Here is a 25,845-nt window from a genome sequence, read left to right as displayed (position 1 = left end):
AAATTCGTACCTTACTGCAGAAAGCTTTTCTCCTTTCTTCCAATCCCAGAGTACAATAGTGTGATTGTCATCTATTCCAACAGAAGCCAATCGTTTCCCATCCGCTAGAATAATAAATTTATTATTAAGAGAGTAGATAGATAACTATGTTGCGATCATAGGAAACCATATTAAAAATATTATAGCTTCACAAATATTATAAGAACATACAAACAGGTAAATAATCACATGATGTGTTTAGAGGCATGTCTTGTCATCTGTTTACTAAACAGGAAAGCACTCAAGCAACACCATGAAATTTATGAAATGCCCTTAAATTTAGTACTTTTGTAAACTCTTGGAGAAGCTCTGACATATTCCACATTAACCTCCATTAAACAAGCTATTTGTGTTCACTCATGATCAATGACTTTCTGACATATATCCATCTTCAAAATTACTATGCATCCATGCCAAAATTTGGGAAACGAGATTCACATCTTGAAAAACGGAGAATCAAAAGTAAGAAGCATCAAAGACCACAAAGTATACATCTTTGTGATCACACATCTTCACTGTGAGTCTAGAGATCCTATCCAGTAAATCCAAATTATTAAAGAATAAATAGAAGCCAGTGGACCAGAGGAAATTAAATTTTGGTACAGGAATTCATTGTATGGGGTGTAAAAATCTCAAAGGGTTTAACTAATAGTCTCTTATGTTAGGATAAGGTGGAGAGAGAGATTGGGTTTCTGACCAGAAGAATCCATAACTGGACTTTCTGAATGTATAAGTGTGCTACCCAAATGGCTTTCAGGATTTCATTAAAAAAGAAAAAGAATTGCACACCTGATCAATGCGCTCAAAAATTTGGTTACATGGTTGTAAAGCAGACACAACACTCGAGATCTGTGCACCTGCATCATACAACCAAATAAAATTCCAAAGTGCTCAGCTCAGCTGTTAAACAGCACAGAATCTGTTCTTGTATTTCCTATGCCCAAGACTCCAAAGGAGTTTTTTTAAATGAATAATCATTTTAAGACAGGTTCTCTCATTTGACATTTAACACCGCAGAATATTTTTAATACCTAGTCTTCAGCGTAAAGGAATCCCAAATTTTTCAGTAGAACTGATTAGCTTGTATTTTCACACAGAAAAGGAAAAGTGTAAATAAATAAATAAATAAATACTTATTACCTGAAAAATCAACAGCACAAACACCGTACTGGTGATAGCCCTTTAATACTGAGAGTGGTTTTATTGTTTCTGTATCCCAAATGTGTATTGAGGAATCTCGACCAACCTGAAAGTATACATATTCATAAACTTTTTTTTCATTTCTCAGTTACTTCACACAATTGTTTAAAAAGCGCAATAATGAAAAATACTCCAAAAAGTATTTGAAAAATATTAGTGATAAACTTTTCCTAGTATTCCTGCTGTCTGGCTAGCAGTACATTGTTCCTTTTGCTGCTTCACAAATACTACTTCCCAGCTGGCTTAGGAACATTAATCCCAACTAACCAAAGCCTTCTTGGGAAAAACAAACAAACAAACAAACAAAAAACAACCCCTTCATTGATTGCACTGTGGCATATTTATTCCATCAATTCTTCATCAATCATTACCTGTCTAAAAATAAAAGGTTATTTTTATTGCTAGTATGTAAGCTACTCTATGTTTGAGAAATCAAGGTGACTTCTGTTGCTTACTGGTGTCATTACAAGTATCTACAGGTCAGATTCTAACGGTGCCACTAAAACGGCACTAATGTAGGTAATTAGAACTTAGTAAGAAATTGAATTCAGCTTATTCTTTTCAACTATGTACAAAAGCATCATTACTCAGTATTTACAAGAATAATTACTATTCCAAAGGTTTTGCACCTCAGTGCACCAAGAAAAGGGTTGTAAAATCAGAGCAACAGTCTCTTGTGTTTAAGACCAGGGGCAGGGCTCAACAAAACTAGGATCTATTTCTGGTTTTGTCACAAACTTAGTATGTGATATTTGCAAAGCTTTTCAGAATATCCACTATCAGGAAAATCTGAACCAGTGTGGCATGGGAAATTTGATTACTGCATTAGCTAATATCTTCAGGTAACATAGTACACCACAGTATATAATATCTCTATGTAAAACAGTATATAATGGAGCGTATCGTTCTGTTCATAGTATAAAGTATTTTAAAATATTGTAAATCCAGGGACATTTTTATTCATAGCCTTTACTACTCCAAAATTAGGTAAAATCAATTCTTATATTTAAGGCTTTAATTTCTTAACTGACCTATAGAGTTATGTTAATCTCAAACATTTTTACAGAAATCAAGGGCATTATAAGCAAAAGTTTATTTCTCCTAAAAACCTCAGTTCATATTTCCCAATTTACTTTATAATAATAACAACAACAATGATAAAAATCATAACCATAAATAACCCCCCCTGTAACATCAGATCAAACCTTCAAATTCCCAGTGTATAAATATTTATGGGAAGACTTGTCAGAAAACATGAGTGAAAAGAATTTACCTAAAATTACTGTCAGGTAAAAGATAAAATGAACTACAATTAGTATTATAAAATGAACTATTATTAGTATTATAAAGTGAATTTTAGCAACATACATACCTGTGTTGTATGCACAAACAATAAATAGTTTGTCTATAGGTGATAACAAAACATATAACATGAAAATGAAATGCCAGACTGTAGTAACAACTGCTAACTTCCTATTTGGTAATAATACATGAATGTAATAATAAAAAACAAGATACTAAAAAAATATTTCTTAATTGCACATTTCCTCCACCTTATCATGAAATGGCAACATAATGCTGAATAAAAAAATATTAATCTATTCTGAATTTAAAAGAAGTTTAAAAAACGATGAAGTAAAACTCTTATGAGATTAGAAGGAACTGTAAAAAACACTTATTGTGTCAGTTTTTTACCACGATTCCATCTGCAACAGAAAAGCAGTCCTTCCCCTGAGTAAGTATAGACTGGACATTCTTCTTCCAAGACAGGCCTTTCTAAACTCAATAGTAAAAACTTCACATTGTTATGGAAGATAAATATGCATCCTACCTGGCCCGTTGCCACATAGTCCTTTAAGGGATGAATAGCAAGGCAAAGAATGTCATCATCGTGCCCCAGATAGAAGCGCTGTGTGTTCTGCTGTCGGTTGTACACCACTCCCACCGCTGCCACATGGTATACGATTTCACCCGTCTGAGTGTAAAATAAATTGCTTCGACAGTCGTAACCTCTGTAACTAATTAGAGAAAAAAGTTTGTTCACCAAGGTCATCAACATATATAACGAACCTGAGATAAAATTATTCAAGATGAATTTTGCACATGTAAAACTCAGATTACTTACCAATTACTGTTTTGGTAAGATTATAACATATTTTCCAAAAGGAATACCAATTTAACAATTTAATTTCCTATTCAGACAACAGTACTACTAGCATTAGTTTAAAAGTGGCATTTAATAGTTACTCTCCACAGCTAGTTTAGAAGTGAAAGTAATAGCTAGTATTTTTTTTAGACCACATGGAGAAGTTGGGCATGCAACATATAATTAAATGAAATAGAAAATGTCCAAAGTATTAGTTTTGGTTATCTCTTACTGCTCAAAACTCAGGCAGAAAAAGATTCCACAAGAATGTGGACAACTGAGAGTTTCTGGAAACTTGATAACAGAAAACAAATGCACAAATTTTCTTCTAGAACAATTTCTTTCTTTGAAGGAAAACCTGCCTTCTTCCTGCAACTGGCAACTGCAATACAGCAACTGGCATGAATAGACCAATTCCCAACCGAGGTCTGTATGTAGTATATCTCAGTACATGTGTTTCTTCCTAGGTGTGATTAAGATTCAAGATCCCATAAAAAACAAAAGTTACATTTTTCAAAAAGGCTAGGATCTTGCTTTAAGTAATTTAAGAGGTTAAGAAAACTAAAAAAACAAGCAAGTTTTTAACAATATCTTTGTCAGTCAATGGAGATAATATTTAAAAATGCATAATTTAAATTTATTCCTTCCTTTCTGCTGATATAAACAATACTTCATATACTCCTGACACATCCTGTTTCTATGCTAGTAATTCCTCAGTTAACCTCTTTCTGTTCCTTCTTCTTTTCTTACAGACCTTCACTCAATCAACTTTTTAATTATTTTACAAAGATGCAGGCAAAATCTGGCTACATTTCTAACTATATGATTAAATTTACAGGAAGGGAATGACACTCGAATTGTTTAAAATGGCCATGAATTATCTTCATTTAGGGATCAAAAGCTCTACCTAAGTATTTTTGCATCCAACTTCTAACTGAACCAGTTGAAAAAAAAGCTCTGAAGATGATCAGCAAGTCATTCTTGGCAAACAAAATGGCTACACAGTCATCCTCAGCAACTGTAAATTAACAGAGTTCTCTAATGTCCATGTTACACTTCTCAACAAAAGCAGGCCCCTTTTGCAACAGTGCATGTCTTTAAATTATCACATAAGACAGAGATGCATCTGTACACATACCAGTATCATACACAAAATGAATGGTATAGCATTAAGACAATTACTACATATGAGACACTTAAAAGTTTTAAATTATGCAGAAATTATGCAGTACAGGTAGATAGTTCATGAAATTATATACATTTTTCCTTATGTACACAGTGCAGTCATATGCACCAGTGAAGTAATGAATCTTTAAGGCAGCTGAGCAACTTTCGTTTAATGAACACTATTTCAAAAAACATGGATACATGTTGACAAGTGCTAGATCTATGCATTACTGGAAAACAACATAGCACATATCTGGAGCAGATTTGAATACACTGGATTTCTGTTGGCTCACCTACATTACACACAATGTCACCATACGTGATTAGACAAAAATTGCTAAAATCACCTCACAAAGTTTTTAAAGAGGCCAGCAGAGGGTACAGGTCCTTCCTCCCCAGAAGCACAATGTTGCATCTCATGAGCTTTCTGAAGATCATGAAATTCCTCCCATCCCCATTCTCTAGCCTGCCCAGGTCCCTTCAGATGACAGCACAGACACTGGGCCTACCAGCCTCTCCTCCCAGCTTTGTATTGTCTGCCACACTGTGAAGTCCAAAGCTGGGTCTCATTGGATCGCAAACAAGAAAAGTGAACATCTTAAACCAGTAAAAACTGTGATAGAACAGAAATAAAAGTTTTTAAATAAGTCTCTCTCCAACTCATTGTTTAGATTAGTATTCATGTGCAGGTTCTTAACTTCAGGTTTTGTCCTAGTCCAGCAATTTTTCAGAGTCTCCTGAGTTACGGTCCCTTCAAGGTCTCTAGAAAAATCTCTCCATTTTATCTGAGGCTCAGCTATATGTTTCCTCCCTGCTCTTCTCAAAGTGACCAATAAGTTAGACTCACAATACAGGTGTGTACTCTTCAGTCATGCTGTGGTCTCCTTCCACCCACATCTTTCACTAACAACATCCCCCAGCAGCAACATGTGCAGATGTTTTGAAGCTGATTTCTGCCCGACCCAAAGTGCTGCCTGCCTGCACCTTTCTTTGATGTCCAGCCACTAGTTTTTAAAGGGACAGAATATACAATGACCTAGAGTAACTATGAAGAAAGAAAAATAACCTATCACAGTATGTAACATCACCATTTTAAAGACATGACAACATTCAGTGAGGGGTAGGGATTATAAAGGCAGGCACAGTGCCAAAGAAGATATCTGAACCTATTGTTGCTTAGACATAATTTTCCTGTGCTTCACTCTGCACTGTGCTCTGCTAAACATACTGGATTTCCTTTGCAAGTACAGAGTAATAAAAAAGAAAAAAGGCAAATATGCACCCTAAAGGAGAATAGTTTTTAAAAAACAGCTACGAAAATAAGTATGCTGAAAGAAATATTGCTTTCGAAATCCTGGACATTGAGCAATTTCTTACAAGCTTACCAGTCACCCATAAAAGTAAAAAGCATTGAGACAGTAAAAGGGTTTCAGATCCTCCTATGTGTAACCCCGAAATTCAGAATTTTCCTAGTTCATCATAACAATTGCCTATATACCCTAAATTAAACCTAGTGAAACTGAGTACATTAATGCCATGTGTCACAGGACTACTCAAAATATCCAAAATGTATATAGGATGCAGGAAAATAGTTCTTATTCGTCATATCTATACCTTTTTGTGATCAGAAGTTTTGATTTTAGCTAATTTGATCTAGTTATTAAAAATATGTACAATCAGTTGTTTACAATTAAAATACAACATATTTTGCCAGATATCAAGCAGTGCCAACAAAGACCCTTTGTAACCCAAATAAACATATTTGGTCTTTCCCACACAACAGTTTACTGACTCCCTGACTACACAGGTACTTTTTATGAAGGAAAGTGATTGGGCTAAGGTCGAGCAGAGATGAAAAGAAGCATATTTCAATGTAGAAGATCATTCCCTAAGAATCTTTTACATAGTTCCAAAATACTTACATCTCCATATTATTAAACCAATTTAAAACCAAGGTTATTAGCTAATCTCAGAAAAAGCATGAAAAGAATCAATGTATTCACACGCGGAAAACAAACCACTGAAGTAATTTACAAATCACTCCCTGTGCTCCACTGACTACTGACTGCATCTCCAGTGATGGTGATGGAAATTTAGATATACACATAAAACCCTCTACTTTTAGGCACACAACTGTGAATTCTGTAACCTAAAGCTGGGTCCTACCCACAGTTAAAGCCAGCTAAGGGGCAACTTCACAAGTAACGTCCTCTCTGGGAAAAGAGTCAAAGTTCATAGTTTGTCTGATGCTGTAAGAGTTTTCAAAAGTTTTATGTTACTCTTCAAAGTATGTATGGGACATTTCCAAATGTAGTCCAACCCTCCACTAAAAATCTCTAGAAGAACCAAATGTCAAAATGAACATGGTTGAGAATAGAGTCTTTAGTACAAAGGTGGTGATTTTTATTTTTAAATAAACTTATTCTGCATGGCAATGGTGTTTTTGCAACAAAACCCACTCATAGCCTATTCCCTTCAGATACTACTTGTAGGTACTTGCAGGAATCCATGCAAGACTCATTTAAAAGCATTTCCATGTCATCTTGAAACCATTACCATCGTAAGATAAGGGTAGTTCAATGAATATGTTGAAACTCAAACTAGATCTTTGAATATTGAAAAATAATTCTATGATTCTATGAATATTTTAAAAAAAATTTTAAAGAAAAAAATCATTCTTGTGAAATCAACAGCATAGCTTTGAAAGAATACAGGGCATAAGTATTACATTTGCATCCTTATTTCCTGACAGCAAAAAGAAAGCATAATAAGCATTGAGCCTGAGAAAAAGGTTCCTCTGAGTATTTTAAAATATGTATCCTTTTCATGTTTCTGAACCACCATCACTGCCAAAGACATGGCAAAATTAAAATACAGGAATAGTCAAAAAGAGGCCAAACTAGTACACCAATTTAATAATATGTTTCTGATCATGACTGCATCATATCTCTTACAGAAAAAAGCACTTAAAGATCATGACTGCCTCAGATCTCTCTCGTCTACAGAAAGATGCACTCATCCATAGTAATCAGTGGCTGGTGCATATGATCAGTATTATTGTTTTTATGCCCTTCTAAAGCAGAAAGTAACCAGAGGTTTAAAAGATTTCTTACAGGATATAAGAGATTTTTAAAATTTCATCTTTCAAGGCAGTTGTCAAATTCAAAACACAAAACCAACAAGCTCAAAAACAAAGAAAGGAAAAAGAGCTTCCTATTACCCTAATTCAAAAAAGCACCACTAATCTTACACTTTCAAGGAACATCCAAGTCATTTCCATTGCAGCTATAGAAAGATGAAGAAAAGCAGACTTCCTGAATCAGAGAATATGCCTATTACTCACTTGGATGTGGGTCACTTTAAAGTTAACAGCCTGGACATTGAGAAAAATCTGTTGTTCAGCATGGATTCTTCATTAGTTTTCTTGATGCCCATTGGGTAACCAGACAGAACTCAACAGGACATTCTACTTCTGGTCATTCCTGGATATTCTGGTCAAGCTTCACTTCTGTTGTGAAGGAAATAACAATAATACCAAAGATCCAGGACCCTTGCTTGTGCTACATCTTCTTCAGGATCATTTGGTTTTATTCTTAGACCAAATTTTAAAGACTATATACAGCAGTTACCCATGTTAATGCATTTTCTATATGGATATAAAAATCTTCAACTGAGAATTCTGGAGCATCAAAAACAGAAATTAAAAAAAAAAAAAAAACAAAAAAAAAAAAAAAACAACCAAAAAAAACCCACAAGCCAACTCTGCACCAAGCTTTCCAGCTGTCATTATTTCCAAAGCTATTAGTCAGATTACATGTCTTCTACAGACCAAGTTGCTGAGTTGAATGATTACCTATTAATTTAATAATCATTCCATGTGGAGCCCTTTGACAATTCTTTAAGTGCCATTATAAAGACAGACAGTATCAGTAACTTATCTATGCATTTAGTTACGTCTGAAAAGAAGCTGTATTCCTGCAAAGAGGTATCTTTTGAAAGGAAAACTCAGTATTACCTGATTTGCAATGTCTTAATTGAATAAAGGTTTTAGTTTTGTTTTGTATCAAGCGAATTTAGATTTCTGATCATTATTCTAATGCAGTAACATCTAATGCCAGTTTGCTTTAAAACAGCACATCTTTGTTCTGATAAACATTCTTCACTTATGGAGTTATGGGAGACTACCAATCCTAAAGACAAAATCATAAGATTTCAAGGATGCATCTGAAAGTCGTTCTGCTACTCAAATTAGCACCAAAAAGACTGAAACTGAATTTTAACAAACTTACAGGACCTATTAAAACTAAATTTAGTTCCTAAACTAACAGAGGACTATGTAAGTTGTTTCAGACTAGGTACAGTTTATATATCTTTTTTAATAAAATACTGCTAGAAACACCACTTAATACGGCACCCAGTCATCTTCAACTACACCAAGTTTCTACTGTAGCTACCAAAATAATACAACAAAGAGAACTACTACTTTGCAGATACTGAAAAGTATGGGTGAAACTACTGAATACTTTATTTAGTCACCTGTATTCAAAGAGTAAGTATCAGCTAAAGTTTCAGTGCAAATTCTCTTCAGAATTTATGTGCAGAATTAGTAAGTTGGCATCAAAGCTTTCTATTTATTTAGTGTGAATTTATTTTTACAGAAATAAACAAAAATAGTAAATCACAAAGCAACTGACCTGAAAGTCTTTCATCTTATTATTAAATTACAAATACTAATCTACAAAACACAAACAGTCTGCTTGTATATTTTAAAGAATCCTCGTTTGCATACCCATGAACAAAATGTAGTCTTATACTGTTCCCTGGAGCTCTCTCACGTCTCTTAGAAGCTGCACTTTTTCTTTTTTCTTTGCATTGCTCTTTAAGTTGAGGTAGATCTTCTTTGTAAACCTTTAAGAATGAACATACTTAAAAATCAGCATGTTTCTGAGAATTCAGGCACAGCTATCACCCACAAAAATGTTATCCTGACATCACTGGAAAAACCCCTCCAATACCTGTAGCCACCGATTGTACAGTGTAACTTGTTTTTAAATTGCAACCAAAACTCCAGTAGAGCATGCTAGGAATACATATAATAATTTTCTCTCTGTTAATATTAATCTTAATTATAATCTTAATATTAATTATTCATTAATTAATATTTTGAATGCATCTGGTAATAACAATTCTAGAGCTTTTGGTCAGTTCCCATGCAGCTCTCAGTCTTCCCAGTTTTCAGACTTCAACAGTCTTCATAAAAGACCAACTTAAACCCTGGGAAGTATTCCAACTGCCACTGAAACCAACACCTTTACCTGTCGACGATAGGTGATCTGGGTCTCTTGTTCAATTTCAGAGTCCAGCTCTGGAACATCAGACTGATCTGAATCTGATTCATCACTATTGGAGTCAACCAGACTCTCTGTCACCAAGAAAACAGAAACAGAAAATTAAGCAACCTAAAGTACAAACCTTAATGCTTCTGCTTTGATAATCAATGCATATATTAATTATAACAATAACTGCTAATAATTGGCAGACTGACAGGACCAACTCTGCTGCTACATTAGAAATGAGCCAACTCCTAAATATGATAATTTTTGGGGGTATAGGAGCAAGTTAGTTTTCATTAAAATTATTTCATCAACATTAATGTTAGGAAAAAAGGAAAGCAGAAGAGAATGAAGTAATGAGTACAAAGCAGAACCTAAGACTTGCAGAAAACTATCAAGAGAGGGGCTCCAAAGAGACACTTATGGTTAAGTGAGCAACTGAGGTGAGTAGAAATTCTTTGGATAGATAAGTGGGGAAGAAAATTACATAGGGGAAGAAAGTGGTAAAATTTTTGGTGACTGCTGAGAAAAAGGATAGCAATTTAAAATTTTACATGTAGGGAAAGCCAGACTACATCTTGTAGCAGAGTTCCATTCCAGAAACTGAGAAGAATGTCCTGCCCAACAAATGATAATCTATTTTGAACTTTCTTCAACCTTTGATTGAAAGTTGCAAAATTTTTGATTAAGAAACCAGACATAAAGACAGTCTAGAACACAAATGGATTTTACAGGTCTCGAAATGTAATTGCCAAGAGAATCACCACTCAGTAAGGACTGTTTATAGAATAATGCAATAAAGAGCTATCTTTGGAGTTGTAATACTTATTATTTTTACCAGTGATTTAGAGAAAGCCAATATTGCTACCAAAAAAGGTAGAAGATTACAGAGTTAGGAAAGCCACTAACAGGACAATTATCAATCATGTGACAAAGCAGATGTATGTTGCACATCCTGTCAGATAGGCAAAAGTAAGGCTATATATCCAGGAACAGGGAATCCACTAAAATAGAAATTTTATCTTGAGAAGCAGCAGCTAATAGAGAAATTTAGGTCACAGGAAATAATTAGTTGAAAAAGAGTTCATACCATGAAGAATAAAAGCAATTAATGGCTTTTTGAAGGCTTTGTCTAGGAGATTAAGAGAACTATTGTTTCCTTCTGCATTTGTCACTGACAAGTTCAACACAGAATTGGTATTCATTTACCTATTTGCTGAGTCCACACTGATATATATTCATCTGATCTTAGCAACTAAATGGTGAAACAGTCTATTTCATTGTAACTCTATATACTTATTTCCCTTCTCTCTAAATTCCTTTAGGAAATTTCAGGGGAGGCAGTCAATTAATTGTTTGATTTTAGGAAACTCAGTCATGAGAATAATTATTGTATTAGTCACTGGTGGAAACATGATCTTCATTTTTTCCCAAATATTAAATATCTATATGCTGCTTTAAAAAAATACTAAAATTAAATAATCAGCTATAATGCTTAAATCATCATCTAAACACTTCAAAATTTTAATCAAATGAGTATAAAAGTCTATTTTTCCAGTGATATCTGGGCATCCAATTGTTGTCAATTTAGTAAAGTATGCTATGTATAGAATTCAAAAATTTGTATCTATGATCTGAACTTTTAAAATTTTCCTTTGCACAGGAAATACAGCAGTGAAGGGATTTTTCACATTCTTGCTAACCTGAACATATAGGGTATTGGCAAGCATTAGGCAACTCTATCAGGTATTTCAGGCAGCGGCAAAGTTTAAAGAACAACAACTTTGTGCAGACTGACAATTCTGAATATTTATTTTGATAGTGCACCAAAGAATTTTACTTCTCTTTTAACCTCCCCTCCTTCCACCCTTTTGTTGGTGGTTTTTTCAAGGAGTTGCTTACCTTGGGGTGCTATATGAAGAGAATCCTTCAACTTCCGGTCAGGTACAAACTTCCACTGAAAGACAGAGTGATCAGCTCCCCCAATGGAAACAACCCACTGGTGATCATGGGACCATCTGACATTTGTCACATGAGCAGAATGACCGAGATATTTTTTAAACTTCGCTCCTAGAACAAGAATAAAAAAATCTCTTTCAGTATTTGTGGAATAAATGTTTCAGAAGCACCTCAGGAAATCACATTAATGAACCCTTATAACAAGTAATAGCTTAATAAATATATTCTAATTAGTAGTAATACTTTAATTAATAGCAGCAACTTTTTGCAGAATTCAAAAATTTTAATCTGTCTTTAAGATAAATTTTTAAATTTGGGTTTCAAAATAAAATATCTTAAGCAAGTCAAATTCAAGAAGAAAAGAGATATGATCATCCTGTACGAGATCTAAATATTTTTTTAATTTTATCGTATTAATTTTATTTTATTTTTTACAAACCAAGAATTTGACAATTATTATTTCTACATTGAAAATATACAGTTACTTAAATGATGTATTTTTAGGTCTGTGAAAACACCCTCATGTATGTGGTTGTAGCACTGGTTCTCACTGTGCAATCTGAGTGCTAAGCACTTGTAGCAATTCCTATGCTCCCACGTTTAGCAGCAGAACTGGTAGTAGTAGTATAGCTACATCAAGTTAACGTTTTCACCAACTACTACATAATTACAACACAATCATTGGGTCAGTTACTAAAATGAAGTTCCTAACAGCACTCCATTATACAGATATCTTTTTAGACAAGAAAGGCTTCATTGTTTCAGAGCTGTTTGAAGAGCTCCATTCTAGACACCATTCACATTTAATGCTGGCTACAACTGCACAGATGGGTCTTAGGATATGTCTTCAAGCAATATGTACTTAAAGAAATGGTTTGGGTGTTGCTTGTTGGTTTGTTTGTTTGTTTTTAAGGACTGATATTCCCCCATATTTTTTTCCACTCTTTTTGTAAAAGGTGATATTCAAAACCATTTCATTTCCAGATTATGTTTAAAGTTAAAAGGCTTTTATTGGTACATGAGGTAATCCAATGAATGGTGTCTAAAATGGAGTTTTTCACACAGTTCTGAAACAATGAAGCCTTTCTTGTCTAAAAAGATATGCATATCTCCTCTGTTCACTCAGTCCTGAAGAGTAAACTTGAAAATTACATCTCTCACCTTAGGCCTCAGTTTAAACAATTTAACAAGATTTGTCCTTTCTTGTTAGAAAAAATTAGAGAAAACTACTGGAAAAGTTTTAAAATTTCAAATAACATACAGTAGCATACCCTGATTACAGGACCAATACACTGGTCACTTATTTATTACCTCTAATAATTTACAAAGTTATGTTTTTCTAGTTCCTAGCCCAAATCTCTATCACACACTCACAGAAAGGAAGAAAACTACTTGATGACAAGGTGAAATACATAAAAATATATATCTCATAAAAGGGTAGATACTGAGTCACCTCACAGAATTCTAACCAAAAAAAAAGAAAACTATTTCACAAAATAAAAGTAAAGCTCATTCAAAATGCAAACAAAATACTGTTAACATTACAGTTCTCAATACATCAGCTAATTATTGTTCTCTACCTCTGAGCTCTAACTAAACTTCCATGAATAAATATTAGCCATTTATACAATTTTCAAAACCCCAGTCTTCTAATTAATTTTTCTTGAATAACAAAAATTCAAAAATACTTTTATAATTGAACTTAAAGATACTACCTTTTCTTAGACATGGGTATCGAAAGAGCTTTACTATTCCATAATCATCAGCTGTAACCATAACTTGCCCAATAAAATTTGCATCCACGGAATTTATATCATTTATATCTGAATATTTGGGCCAGATTCCATTAACTTCTAGGCCAGAAACACAGGTCCATGATGCCCACTGAATGCCTTTTAATTCCTCCTTGTTCGTTACTTCTTTTCCACCTAAGAACAAAAATAGAGTCACTTTTAAATGTTCACTTGTGCAATTTTAAAGAATGTAACATTTTAAAAATCTTTTAGAAATCAAATCCAAGTGAGACAAAATAAAAATGGACTTCTGACACTGTCCTGATCTAATATTCCCTATTTTGACCAAAAGTATCAATAGTAAGGCTTCTCAAGACTACCTAACAGAAGATCATGGTTTTGGTACTTTACAGCTTTTATAATTTCTTGGTATCTCTTGAGGCTGTGTTATTTTTTAAATGTTTTCCAGAAAATACATGTAGTCATTTTAAGATAAAGTTCAGAAAAATTCTGTTGCTGAATGATTCTAGAAACCTGGATTATTTTGAGAAAAAAATGAAGAACTCATTTAGATTTGGCCATTGTAAATTCCTGAAAACACCAATTTTATGCTTGGATCCTTGTTACATCAATTTCACCACCAGCTCTATTCATAATGACAGTGATCCAATCCCACGAAGTTTCACATAAAAGTTGAAGAACGGAGTCAGACCAAAGGCACATTTAATAAATAGTGTGTCTTCTGGAAGGGCCAGAAGCAGAGTGCAGGAGCAACACAGGAACGACGCAAGCAAACGCGAAAGCTGTGAGCTGGACTGAACACACAACTGCGAAACCTGAGCGGGACAACAAAATTCACTTCTCAGTCTTCAGTGGTAACAAAATTGAAGACAACTAGGTTGTGTTTTTTCCTGTTTTCTTACTGTAGTTAGGATTCTGCCTAGTGGAAGCAAATGGAATGGGATAAGATGCAGGGGAGAGCTGCCGCAAGCACTGTAAGAAGGTAAGTTTTCAACAGAAGGATTGACCTAGCAAGGGAGAATTCAAGTGTACTGGACTCAACAGAGTAAATAAAGAACAGCCCTAGAGAAAAGAAAGCAAAATGGCGAACAAATCAGAAATGAAGACTTAAAAAAAAAAACATAACCAACAAAACAAAAAAAATCAAATCAAACAATCAAAAAACCAAAAACCGAACCAAAAACCAACAACAAACCTCCCACACTCAAGAAAAATTTTAACTACTATATACCCCTCCAAAAGCTGGAAAGGAACTCAAGTTCCCTGTTTGAAGATCCTTCAGCTCTGATAAAATAACTGCAACCTTTGACAAGGTTTACCTTGTAATCTCTTTCAATTACTAATCCATATAAATAATGACTACTAAAACTGGTTATATCGATAACTAAGTCCTACAGATCTTGTACCAGGAAACTAAGTTCCTTTACTCACTTATAGTGGAATTTCAAGTGTTACACAATTTGAATACTATTTTGAAATATTAGGACATTCCTCTATCTCCACTGACTTTGCTCAACTTTTTTCATAAACAAAGTTTTAAAATTCCACATTCTAACATACAAAAAATTCCAGGCTGAAAGCTGCCTACATAACTTCAAATTGCTCCTTCTGTGTGTATATTTGTTACTGTCTAAGTTCTTACTATCTTTTCTTATGTATCTTCTGTCACATTCATTACACAGAATCAAAATTAATTAGATGCTTCAGCAAAGAGAGTCACAAAAAGCTGCATGGATCTGTGACTAATGTACAGTGTAAAGCATAAATATTGCACAACAATGAAGGGAAAATGTAAAAAGTGGTGATGATAATACATAATTACTAAAAATATGATGAGTAGGGAAAATATCATTATGTAAAGAGTGTATATAATAGACAGAAGAAAGAAGTCAAGCCTTGTGATAAATACTGCCCTTGGCATATTCTAATCAGGATTACTTAAATTTGAAGCTTTGAGATATTGTAATATGGGCATATGTCCTCTACAGAGGGAACTGTCTTGATGGAAATTATTTCAACAATAAAGGATTGTTCAGTCAAGATTTCAAGAGTGTTATCTTGAAAACACTCACAATAATGGGGCTATCAAAAAGTTTCTCAGTGTAAAAGCTCTTTTAAGTTAAATTCCTCAGTTCTGCTGCAAACATAGTTCAGGAAAATCACTCTCCTGAGCTGCAACATATTTTCACATATTTAAAAAAAACCTACAGCGCAATTAAGTGGTAATTCCTTTAATAACCAAGCTCCACAAGTACAAAGCTATTAAGCTATTGCAAAATTGAATTTCAATGTTGCGTTTTTCTCCTTCTAAAAAAGTAAGAGCAAAAATTTACTTTTAAGAAATAAAACAAATTATAAGCCAACATATCTGGCATGAAAAGATGCATTATAAAGGACAGTAAACATATAAGGATAAAAATACTTAAGTAACTTTGCCATAAAAATGCTGTACTTATTCAAATATAGCAAATATTTATACAAACTTACAAAAAATTTTCACTATAACCACATGCTTTGAACTAGGATTTACATTTGGTTTTTTTTACAAAACTACTATACATTATTTCTATAGTAAGTAACAAATATCATAAAGACAACTCAGAATCTTACTTGGCATTCTGTAAAAAAGTCTCTTTCCATTGCCATCGTTGGTCTGTAAGTATTTACTGTCTGAAGACCAATCCATATGCGTAATGAAACTTAAAGATCCAATACATTCCCCAACTTTCTTGTATCGTTGAACAACACCATATATATCCACAGAGCTGTCATTGGAACCAACAGCTAGGAAATTCCCATCTGGAGAATATTTGAGTTCATGAATAGCTTCTTTCCTGTCTTTGATATGAACAACCTCAGTCATATCTCTGTAGTATGAAAGAAAGCATGTCATAAGCATAGAAGAGCCTTATCACAGTGTCAAGTTCCCAGTCTTAAAAAATGGACAAGATTGTGAAAGTATGAAGTGAACTTAACTATCCCATGTGTAAACACAAAACTGCTGTTTTTAAGAGTTGGTTAGGGTTTCATGGCCAAAAAAAAGAGAAGGGAACAGTGACACAAGAAGGTGCTGCACTGGGCTGAGGGAGAGCAAACAAAAGGAACTGTTCAAACTGGGTCCACAAGAAAACCTCATCAGGGAGGTTACCAGATTTTTATTCACCCAGGGAAGAAAACTTCACTGACATGAGACAGAGATCTCATTTTCCTTTTAAAACTGTGGGATTTCAGCAACAAGTCAGCACTGGTTTTATATGCATGATGTGCTGACAGCGAAATTCCAACATAGGGAAACAATTTATGAATGAAAATTTCTTAGTAATTCAAGAATAATTAATAAAGCTAAAACCTAAAGTAAAACATTTCCTAGAACACTGCCACTCTCTGTAAATAGATCAATATACTTTTTCAAATGGGTTTTTATAGAACAACATGAACATATGTAGCACATTTAAAAAATCCGAGCATTAAAATTTAATGCTCGGATGTAATTTAAAACAAAAATTTAAGTGACCACACGTATGGTCACTAGAGTGTCAGTATACATACAATCTATAAAAACAATTAGATAATCTGCTTGAAGGAGTTAATAATGTATCTGCTTTTAATTTGTAACATACCTGACTCGCAGCACAGTGAAAGAGCCATCCTTCATACCAAGAGCGAGATGGATTCCGTCAGTACTGACTGCGGCACAGCGAATGGGTTCCTCCATGTTGCACCGGGCAATCAGAGCATGGTCTATTAAACTCCAAATTCTAAAATAAAGTAATTATTTCAAATGTAAAAAGGGGTTTGCAGCTTTGTTATAGGTAAGATGAAGTCCGCAATTTCTGAAGAATGTCGGACATGGCAGTGTCCTATTTTAAAATAATTTTCCACCAGAAAAATCTTGGACAAAAGTGTGAATTTTGTACAGAGCAAGGAATAGTTTTATATTTTAAAAGGTGAGAAAATATCTAATGAGAAAATGCAGGGATAGATTAATTTTGTTTGATTTTTTGAACATAAAAAATGATAACATGACAATATATACTTTCAGACCACTCCTGTGAAAATTCTACTGTTTTGCTAATCATTTTAGCCAAGAACATTAAATAACAATTATAAAGACTTTGATCAGTATAAATAACTTTCTCTACTAACAAGTCATTACTAATAAATCCTTATAACTAATAATATTATAATATGTAAGTTTTTACTACAAGATACATTACAACATCTATCATTTACAAGATATAACTGGAATTTTAGAGTATTATTTCAATATTAATAACTGAACTACTGATTTGCTTTACCATGTTACACTTAAGATATTTTTAAGAAAGTAAAGGTGTTTTTGACAAAAAAAATATGAACTTGTAAAAGGGATTAATTTAGTGGGTTTTCTGAGCATTTATATTGTGTTTACAATGCATGCATTAAGTTTGATGAAATTCCCAAACTAAAAGTTAATTTGCAGCATGTGGAGAAGTGAATATGGTAAGAGTAAAATACAAGTTTTTATTACAGTTTTTTCATTGTAACCTATGAATGCTTAACATAGCTCCTGGAAAGGGAACATTTACAGGATACTTGTCTCTCTGAGTGCTCAATATTAGTCTAAATGAAATTTTTTCAAATTTTGTACATGGTTTTTTGGGGGAAATATATACCTCCACTATATTTTATTACTGGCGAGCACTAATTTCATGCATCCCTAAACTGTAGGAGCACTTCAATGCCACATTTTAATACCTTTAAAATGCACACATTTCAATTAGGTTATCTACAAAATTATTTGTTCGTATAAAACTGCATGCAGTTAAACAAATAAACAAGAGTTAACCTGACTGATCGATCATCGCTTCCAGTCATTGCCAGGGGTTTTGTAGGATGGACAGCCAAAGCCCACAGCTCTCCTTCACAGTGCCCCTGCATTATCAGGAAAGGCTTATTACGCTCATGCACCACAATTTCAAAAATTTCACTATCTTGTGTCCCGACGAGTATATGGTCTCCTCTCCAGCAAACACTTCTTACAGACAGACCTGCAGAAGAGATTGTTATTGAGAGACACATCCTCAGAATTCATGAAACAAAGGTAAAGTAGCACATACCAAAACATAAAAGCAAGAAAATGTCAAGAAGTATCCACGCACCTTCTCTTACTCCTCCATTTACTCCTTTTATATATTCCATATAACACATAATTGCACTTGGAACATAAACTTTTCAAGTGTAGTATTAAGAAATTTCTAAAATAAAATGTGAGCCTTATTTCAATAAAGGAAAAATATAGTACTGACATTTGCAGCTGAAATTATGCCTTTAATGTCTCTAAGTTTCAACAAAGTTAGCAGAGACTATAAATTACAGTTTCTGATCAAACCATGGCCCTTAGTACTAGCTAGATGAACCTACATTATTTAAGTGACAAAAGCATCAGTGGAACAAGCATTATATGTAAGAAAGTCATTCAGTCCTATAATTTAGACATTATATGGCTATTCTCTCTACAGTGATTAAAAAATAAAGAAACAACCAACATCTTTGATACAGGATGATTAAGATACTTGTTTCAGTAATTTGGAACTTCCTGTGGTGGAGGGAGACATTTTGAAATACAATGTGACTACCTGGAGAATATGTGTAGAGTCAGCTAATTGCTGCAAGCCATTCACAAGGATACAGATCTTGAGTTTATGTTCACAAGAAAAATTACCAAGTGGTAAGGTATAGAAGCAGCAAAAAATGCAATTAAGAAAACAAGTAAAAGGACAGGTCATTATGGTAATCCTCAAAAGTATACAAGAAGGAAAAAAAAGCAAAGGGGAAAAATTCAAGAAATAGATTTTATTAAAGATAAGTGTTCAAAAAAATCTATTAGCTCTGTCATGGGCATTTGACAAGGAAAAAGAGTTCATGGCAAGATCCTGTTACATCAAAAGTAAACAAGACAATCTAGAGCGGATATCAAGTTTGAAAGAAAGAAATGGGGAACAAAACACAGCTTTCATTTACATGCGACAGAGCTGAGAAACAGCAGCTGAGTAAATTCAAATTTAAAACAGAGCCTCTCTACTACAGGGCGTATTTAAAATGGAATGTATTGAATCTTGTTGCAGTATTTCACAATCTTGGTGGGAATACAAAGTCAATTACAGCATACAAAGACTTAACATATTATGTATTGACCCTGAGTATCTGATTGCCATCAGACATTCTACCACATTTTCAAATTCTTGGCAAGATATTAGAAAATAACAAAGTGACTGGGGGCAAAGATAACCAAATTCCAACAAAAGCAATATTATAAATGACATTAGTGCTTCAGTATATGTTTGCATTCTTTTCCTAAATCATTACAGCAACAATATCTAGAACACTCTATGTAAAAATTTAGCATGACAAACTGTAACTGAAGTTGTAGGCATATGTAAGCAGTGTTCTATGTAAGCAGTGTTCTAAGTACCACAAAACTGTAAATAACTTCCAAATAGTTTTAATAAAAATTTGAATAACTAGCAAACACAAGTTTTGGACTCTGTTGGTTTACATTGTAGATCCTACTGTCTCTTCCAAGTTCTCTTTAAGCATTACTGTTCCTTGTTAAAAGCTGCTGTGGTCTAGAGACAATGTGCATAAAAAGTTGAATCTTCATCATATGTTTTACAGTGACTTTGAAGGACTATGTGACCTTCATATTAGTGGGTATGATTTATTCCATTTCTAGCAAATAGTTTACAGCAACATACATGAAACAACCTTTTTGGTTTTTCAAGTCTTCTTGTTCAAAACACTGACAAATTTCCTACCTTATTGGTATATTGAAAATGATAAACTTCTGTTTACCTTTATATCCCTGGTCTGTTTCCCTGAGATCAATCACAGTAATTGGTTTAAAATTTAAGTCCCACAAGCGAACACAGCCATCCCTGCCACCAGTGGCAAAACCCTCTTCACATGCATTCATGCTGAAAATTCCTGCCTAAAGAGAGAAGAAAGTTATTTTTAACAATATACATAGATTAGAGAAACCAGTATGCAACTAATAAAAGCTTTAAATATGAGAGAGTCAGAAACGGAAACAAACTCACAACAAGCAGAATTCATATTCAGTGACAAACAGTAAGACAATTATTGCAAGAATGCTTTCATGCTAATAATCATCATCATAGCGATGCTGCTTTTTATTCCTAGAAAGAGCTCAGTTTCATATCCTCTTGCCTTAGGACCTGGTCCAACTCTAACAAATGTCAGCATGAAGATATCCTGTGATCTCTGCTAGGCTTGGTTTAGGGCCTTTATTGCTATTACTCAGCTTCTATAAAACAAGACAAAAAACATCTGGGATTTTTTTATATATTAAGCCAACAAAGACTGATTTTAAACTTAAGTTTAGAAACAAAACATAAGAAAAACAGCGATTACTCTACACCATTGGAAAAGGCATAATAAGCTGTTATTTTAAAGGTGAACAATAGGTAACAAAACCTAGCCTGTTTTCTTCAACTCATTGATCCATGTTTTCTTTAGGATAATAAAGAGGCAAAGATGATATATGTAATATTAAAATAAAGATATTGTAGTCACATAGACACTATATGTGATTTAACATGATACATACCTTACACACTCACTGTTGGGGTTTTTTTAATTACTAATCTCAAATTCAGAAGTAGCTCACACTTCAGTAAGTAAAGTTACTGAAAGGGCAACTTTAACTGATGAGCCTATGAGAAGTTAAAAAAATTGCTCCATATTTATTGAAAGTATTTAATATTCAGCTATGACAAAAATAAACAAGAGAGCATTAGAAACAATGAAAGAGAAAATCTGTCTCTAAGTCCTGTCCAAAAGAAGGTAGAACAGCCAATAATATACATATATCTTCTATAATATTGTTCTGAAATTTCAGTTTAGTAAAGAAGTAAATGTAAATTTCCAATTGTTTGGTTAGGGGTCTGGATTTTACAGTAATGATACACATTAACCCTAAAGATGAAAGCAATTTGCAAAGGAGAGATTGGCTTTTGGGGGAAAACAAAGCTGTACACTCAAAGAACAAATCAGGGAGTGTTGTGACTTATGAGAATTCCAAGGTACTCGTTACTATTCTCTCCTATCAGCATGTTTTTTCTTCTTAAATTACAACTAAGAAAAACATCATAATGGACTAGTCGTAAGAAAATATGGACTATGTTTGCTTCTCTAACATCAGGTAACAAGGATATAATTTTTCAAGTTCAGGAAAAAGAAATCTCTTGGTCTTCACAAAAAAAAAAGCCTATCATTACTAGAAGGTCAAATGACAATCAAAACTGAAAGACTGTGGTGACAGAACTCAATTTTTTTAACATGTCATGTCCATCCTCAGGAAAGAGACTTTTATGACAGGTGACATTTTCAGGAGCAGTATGTGTCTAAACAGAAATGTAGTGGAATTTTTAAGTCATAAGCAGATTAGAAGGTTAACTCCCATTATCTCCAACGTCCCGAAAATCCTCTTTCTGTTTCTTTAGGAGCCTAGAGATTTTCAAAAATACAACACAAACTGTATTTGTTTCTCTCCATATATGTCTATCTGTTTTACTCCATCAACCTTTAATATTGTGAGAACAAGTCTTATGAGGAGAAGCTGAGAGAAATGGGGGTGTTTAGCCTGGAGAAAATAAGGCTCATGGGAGACCTTATCACTCTCTACAACCTGAAAGGAGATTGTAGCAAAGTGGGGGATGACAGAATGAGAAGAAATGGCCTCCAGTTGCACCAGGGGAGGTTTCAACTGGATACTAGTAAAAATTTCTGCACTGAAAAGGTTGCCAGGCATTGGAACAGGCTGCCCAGGAAAGTGCTGGAGTGACCATCCCTGGAAGTGTTCAAAAAACATGTGGATGTGGCACTTGTGGATAGGGTGAACACAGTGGTGCTGGGTTAACAGTTGGACTTGATGATCTTGGGAGGTCTTTTCCAACCTTTATGATTTTAGTGTCATGGAACAAATAAAAGGCTAGAGAAATTTTGGCTCATTTTGTACCATATACTGAATTCTGCCCAAGTTTAAATCTTTTAAAGGTTCTTTTTGGAATGCAACCTTGATAATAGAATTATTTTCTTTTCTCTAATTAACTCTTTCCAAAATCCATTATTTAATTAGTCAGTATTAAAAAAATAATCAGACATTTGGTGATGTGGGAAGCTGGCTGAGTGTTCTGAAGATAAGATCAAGTGGATCCAGCATTAATCTGTTTTCCATTTCACAGAATATCCTTATCTTGAAAAGGACATACTGGTTGTCAAGGAGATTTGGCAGATGTTGTGCTTGCTCAATCTCTTGAAATGCAATAGGACGCTCTCATTTCAGTCTCTGTGCCACTGGAATAAGAGAACTAGATGAAAACTATAAAAAAGGTCCCTTATTAATGGGGACTGTAAGTATTTAATGGAAAAAGCTGAGCTTTGCTATTCTTCATATAATTGTTAGGCTCACACTTCATGGGGAAAAGACAGATTCTTTACTGGGGTAGCTTGGCCTGCCAATTCCTCCCCTAAATCCTTGCTTTCAGAAACTGTCAAGATTATTAATGCAAATCAACCTTGGAGTCTTCATGCTTCTCTTAATCCTTTAGCCTGAAATTTTTATTAACATAATGTGATTCTTGATGGTCAAAAGCCTTCTAGCAGTAATGAGAGGCAAACAATTGCGCTGACTTCTTTAAATCCAATTGAACACGAGCCACGAAGACCAACTGTGCTTCTGAGTCAAAATAAAAGGTGTAGATCAAAGTCTTCCATCTGAAAAGTTATGAAGTTTGATATACAGACTGCATTTTCTTTTATAAATTTTCATTACACTTCCTAATGAACTTTGAAATTCTGGAAATAACATCTCAAACTGATCAGCAGTTTTCTCAGAATGCTGAATATTTCCTGTTTTTTCCAACATAACCAGCTGGTATCACATCTGTGTTCTCTCTCAAATTCAAAAAAAAAAAAATGAGTGGACTGAGATCAAATAAAGAAATAAATGCCCAGATCTACCAGAAATTATAGTTGAAAGAAGAACTTGACAAGGATGGTCTCTACTGCATGAATATTTTGCCACCGCTTGAATCCAAGAAGTTTCCAATACTGAGGTAGTTTCTGGTTTTCTATTGCTGCCGGACCTATTTTGTCCCCCATGGACAAAAATCAAGTGCTAATTTATCTAAATGTAATTGTTTATATAAAATCCACCACACTAACTGTGACTACACAATTCCTAAAACACATGACTGCAGTCAGCTATAATTAGGACCAAGCTTGAAAAATCATAAGGAAACTTCAGAAGCAACTGACTACTACCGAGCAACATGGAGAACAGAGACATTATACCGATTCAAAAAGAACTCCCATGTCTCCTTTTTACTCCCAGATACAATATAGGACTTGGATGTTTGTAAAGCATTTACAGCAACATGCACGTTGGGCACTTACTCTGAGACACTGTCTCTCCCAATATATACTGCATAGTAAGGAAATGGATTGCAAACATTTAAGACAGATGTCAGTAAGTTTACAGTGGAGAGACACTACCTTTTAATCCTCCTATCTAACAAATCACCCATAAAACAATCTAAAAATGCGCATAGTACTCTAACAATTTAAAACAGTTGCCTATACACCTCTCATTGGCTGATGTAAGTGGACAGTTATGTTTCAACCAACGATTACTCTAAGCAGTAGGAGAAAATACTGCATGTGTTGGTACATGATACCTGCTTAAAGCCATTCATTTAAGTTCATTATATTGTTTCCATCTATATTTAATTAGTGTCCAGCCAACCGACATAGGCGTGCAATAGTTTTAACAGACTGCCTGTTATTTAACCTCGAGCTTGTTATTTAACCTCAGTTTCTGACATCAATCCGCACAACTTTAATGTGTACCTCTGAAAGACTAGCTCAAAATTAATTATTCATCTGTTGAAAAAGCATCTTATGTACATTTACTATTCAAGGCAGGGTCATATCACACAAGAATCTTTAAAACATACAGCGTTGTTAAATAAGCATACAATTTTGTTTTAATATCCAAGTAACATCTATATGCATGGACTACCTTGAATTTAGAACATGTAAGATGATAAAGTAAGTAGAAGATTCTATAGTCTGTTCTTTGCACTAGTACAAAAATGAGACATCTAGTAAAATATTTTTATTTTTTTTAATTAGTCAAGGTATATTTTAACTTTCCAGAGTCAGATGCATTGCCTGCAAATAACCTCCTGGAGTATTACCATTACCAGTGAATTTACACAGGTTTTCATGTTGCTGTTTTCTTTCTCCCTTTTAAAACTTTTCTTATTAGTATTATTATTTAGGAGGCATCAGCAAATCTAGAGTTAGAGTTTCCCATTGCTATCCATTGTTCCCTGCATATGAACTGTGTGCCTTTACTCCTAAGCCCTGCTCATTTCCATATTTTCCTACTTTTCATTCCTACTTCTATATTAAGTGAACTCTTCGATCCTTTTCCAACTAATTCTCCAGTCATGCCAACCTATTTGCTTTCAACTTTTTGTTTCTACTCAAACTCAGATAGGAAACTGCAGGAAATTCTACTTTCCTGTCTCTACAGTTTTCAGTATTGCTGTGACAGAAGACAGATAAACTCACTTAATCAAGAATTCTTATTTTGCTTGTTAGTGCTAAAGTTGCTAGCCGCTTCCTTGGTTGCTTATACTGGGAGAGAATGTTTTATTTTTCACATGGAATTATTCTTAAAATAAAAAATGTCTTTTTAGCTTGAATAATTGTAGCAAAGATAGCCAACCTACAAAAAGAACATGTTTTCTTTATTAATGCAGACAACTTCCTTAATAATAATTTAATAACTGTGGAGATGGACTATATCTCCACATAACTAACATGCTTTAGAAAATGCTTTCCAGCATCTCAGATATTTACTGTTCATGCTGCAAGAGAGGAATACATGGTATTTAAGTAATTACTGAGACATGTCTTCCTTCAAAAAGTTTACAGTTTACTTCAAGCCTGTTGAGGACTAATGATACAGGATGATAAACAGGCATTCAAGGACAACAATTCTAACACTAGTATACTGAATAGAAATTTATATCAGTTCCCTACTATGTGCACACTGTCCCTTTAGCAATATATGTGCATCACAAATGCTGTTATTTACACTTGCATTTTCTTGCAGGACAGACAAGAAGGACATAATTGATAAAATTAGGTACAAAAGAACCATAAAATATCATGA

At 33.9% G+C, this 25,845-nt stretch overlaps 1 protein-coding gene across 10 annotated transcripts in view; it reads right to left on the bottom strand.

The window, feature by feature from the left end:
- The window catches only part of EML5 (EMAP like 5), a 109,920-nt gene that overhangs the window by 53,103 nt on the left and 30,972 nt on the right, over positions 1–25,845 (bottom strand). For all 10 annotated transcript variants that reach the window (XR_005564084.1, XR_005564086.1, XR_005564085.1 and 7 more), the window contains exons 6-16: positions 20,433–20,568; positions 18,427–18,628; positions 17,219–17,356; positions 16,209–16,465; positions 13,560–13,772; positions 11,788–11,955; positions 9,868–9,974; positions 9,342–9,460; positions 3,071–3,257; positions 1,180–1,285; positions 11–104 (exon numbers count right to left, since the gene is read on the bottom strand). Coding sequence is in view for 6 of the 10 variants with exons in the window: in XM_027738607.2 (XP_027594408.1) it covers positions 11–104; positions 1,180–1,285; positions 3,071–3,257; positions 9,342–9,460; positions 9,868–9,974; positions 11,788–11,955; positions 13,560–13,772; positions 16,209–16,465; positions 17,219–17,356; positions 18,427–18,628; positions 20,433–20,568 (1,727 nt within the window). In the remaining 4 variants the exon portion in view is untranslated. The remainder of the gene's footprint in view (positions 1–10; positions 105–1,179; positions 1,286–3,070; positions 3,258–9,341; positions 9,461–9,867; positions 9,975–11,787; positions 11,956–13,559; positions 13,773–16,208; positions 16,466–17,218; positions 17,357–18,426; positions 18,629–20,432; positions 20,569–25,845) is intronic.

The sequence above is a fragment of the Pipra filicauda genome, unplaced genomic scaffold, assembly GCF_003945595.2.
Source record: "Pipra filicauda isolate LSUMZ 115617 unplaced genomic scaffold, ASM394559v2 scaffold283_size971201_pilon, whole genome shotgun sequence".
NCBI classification, from domain to species: Eukaryota; Metazoa; Chordata; class Aves; order Passeriformes; family Pipridae; genus Pipra; species Pipra filicauda.
The sequence above is the reverse complement of the archived record's forward strand: the minus strand, read 5'-3'. Positions and strand labels throughout refer to the sequence as shown.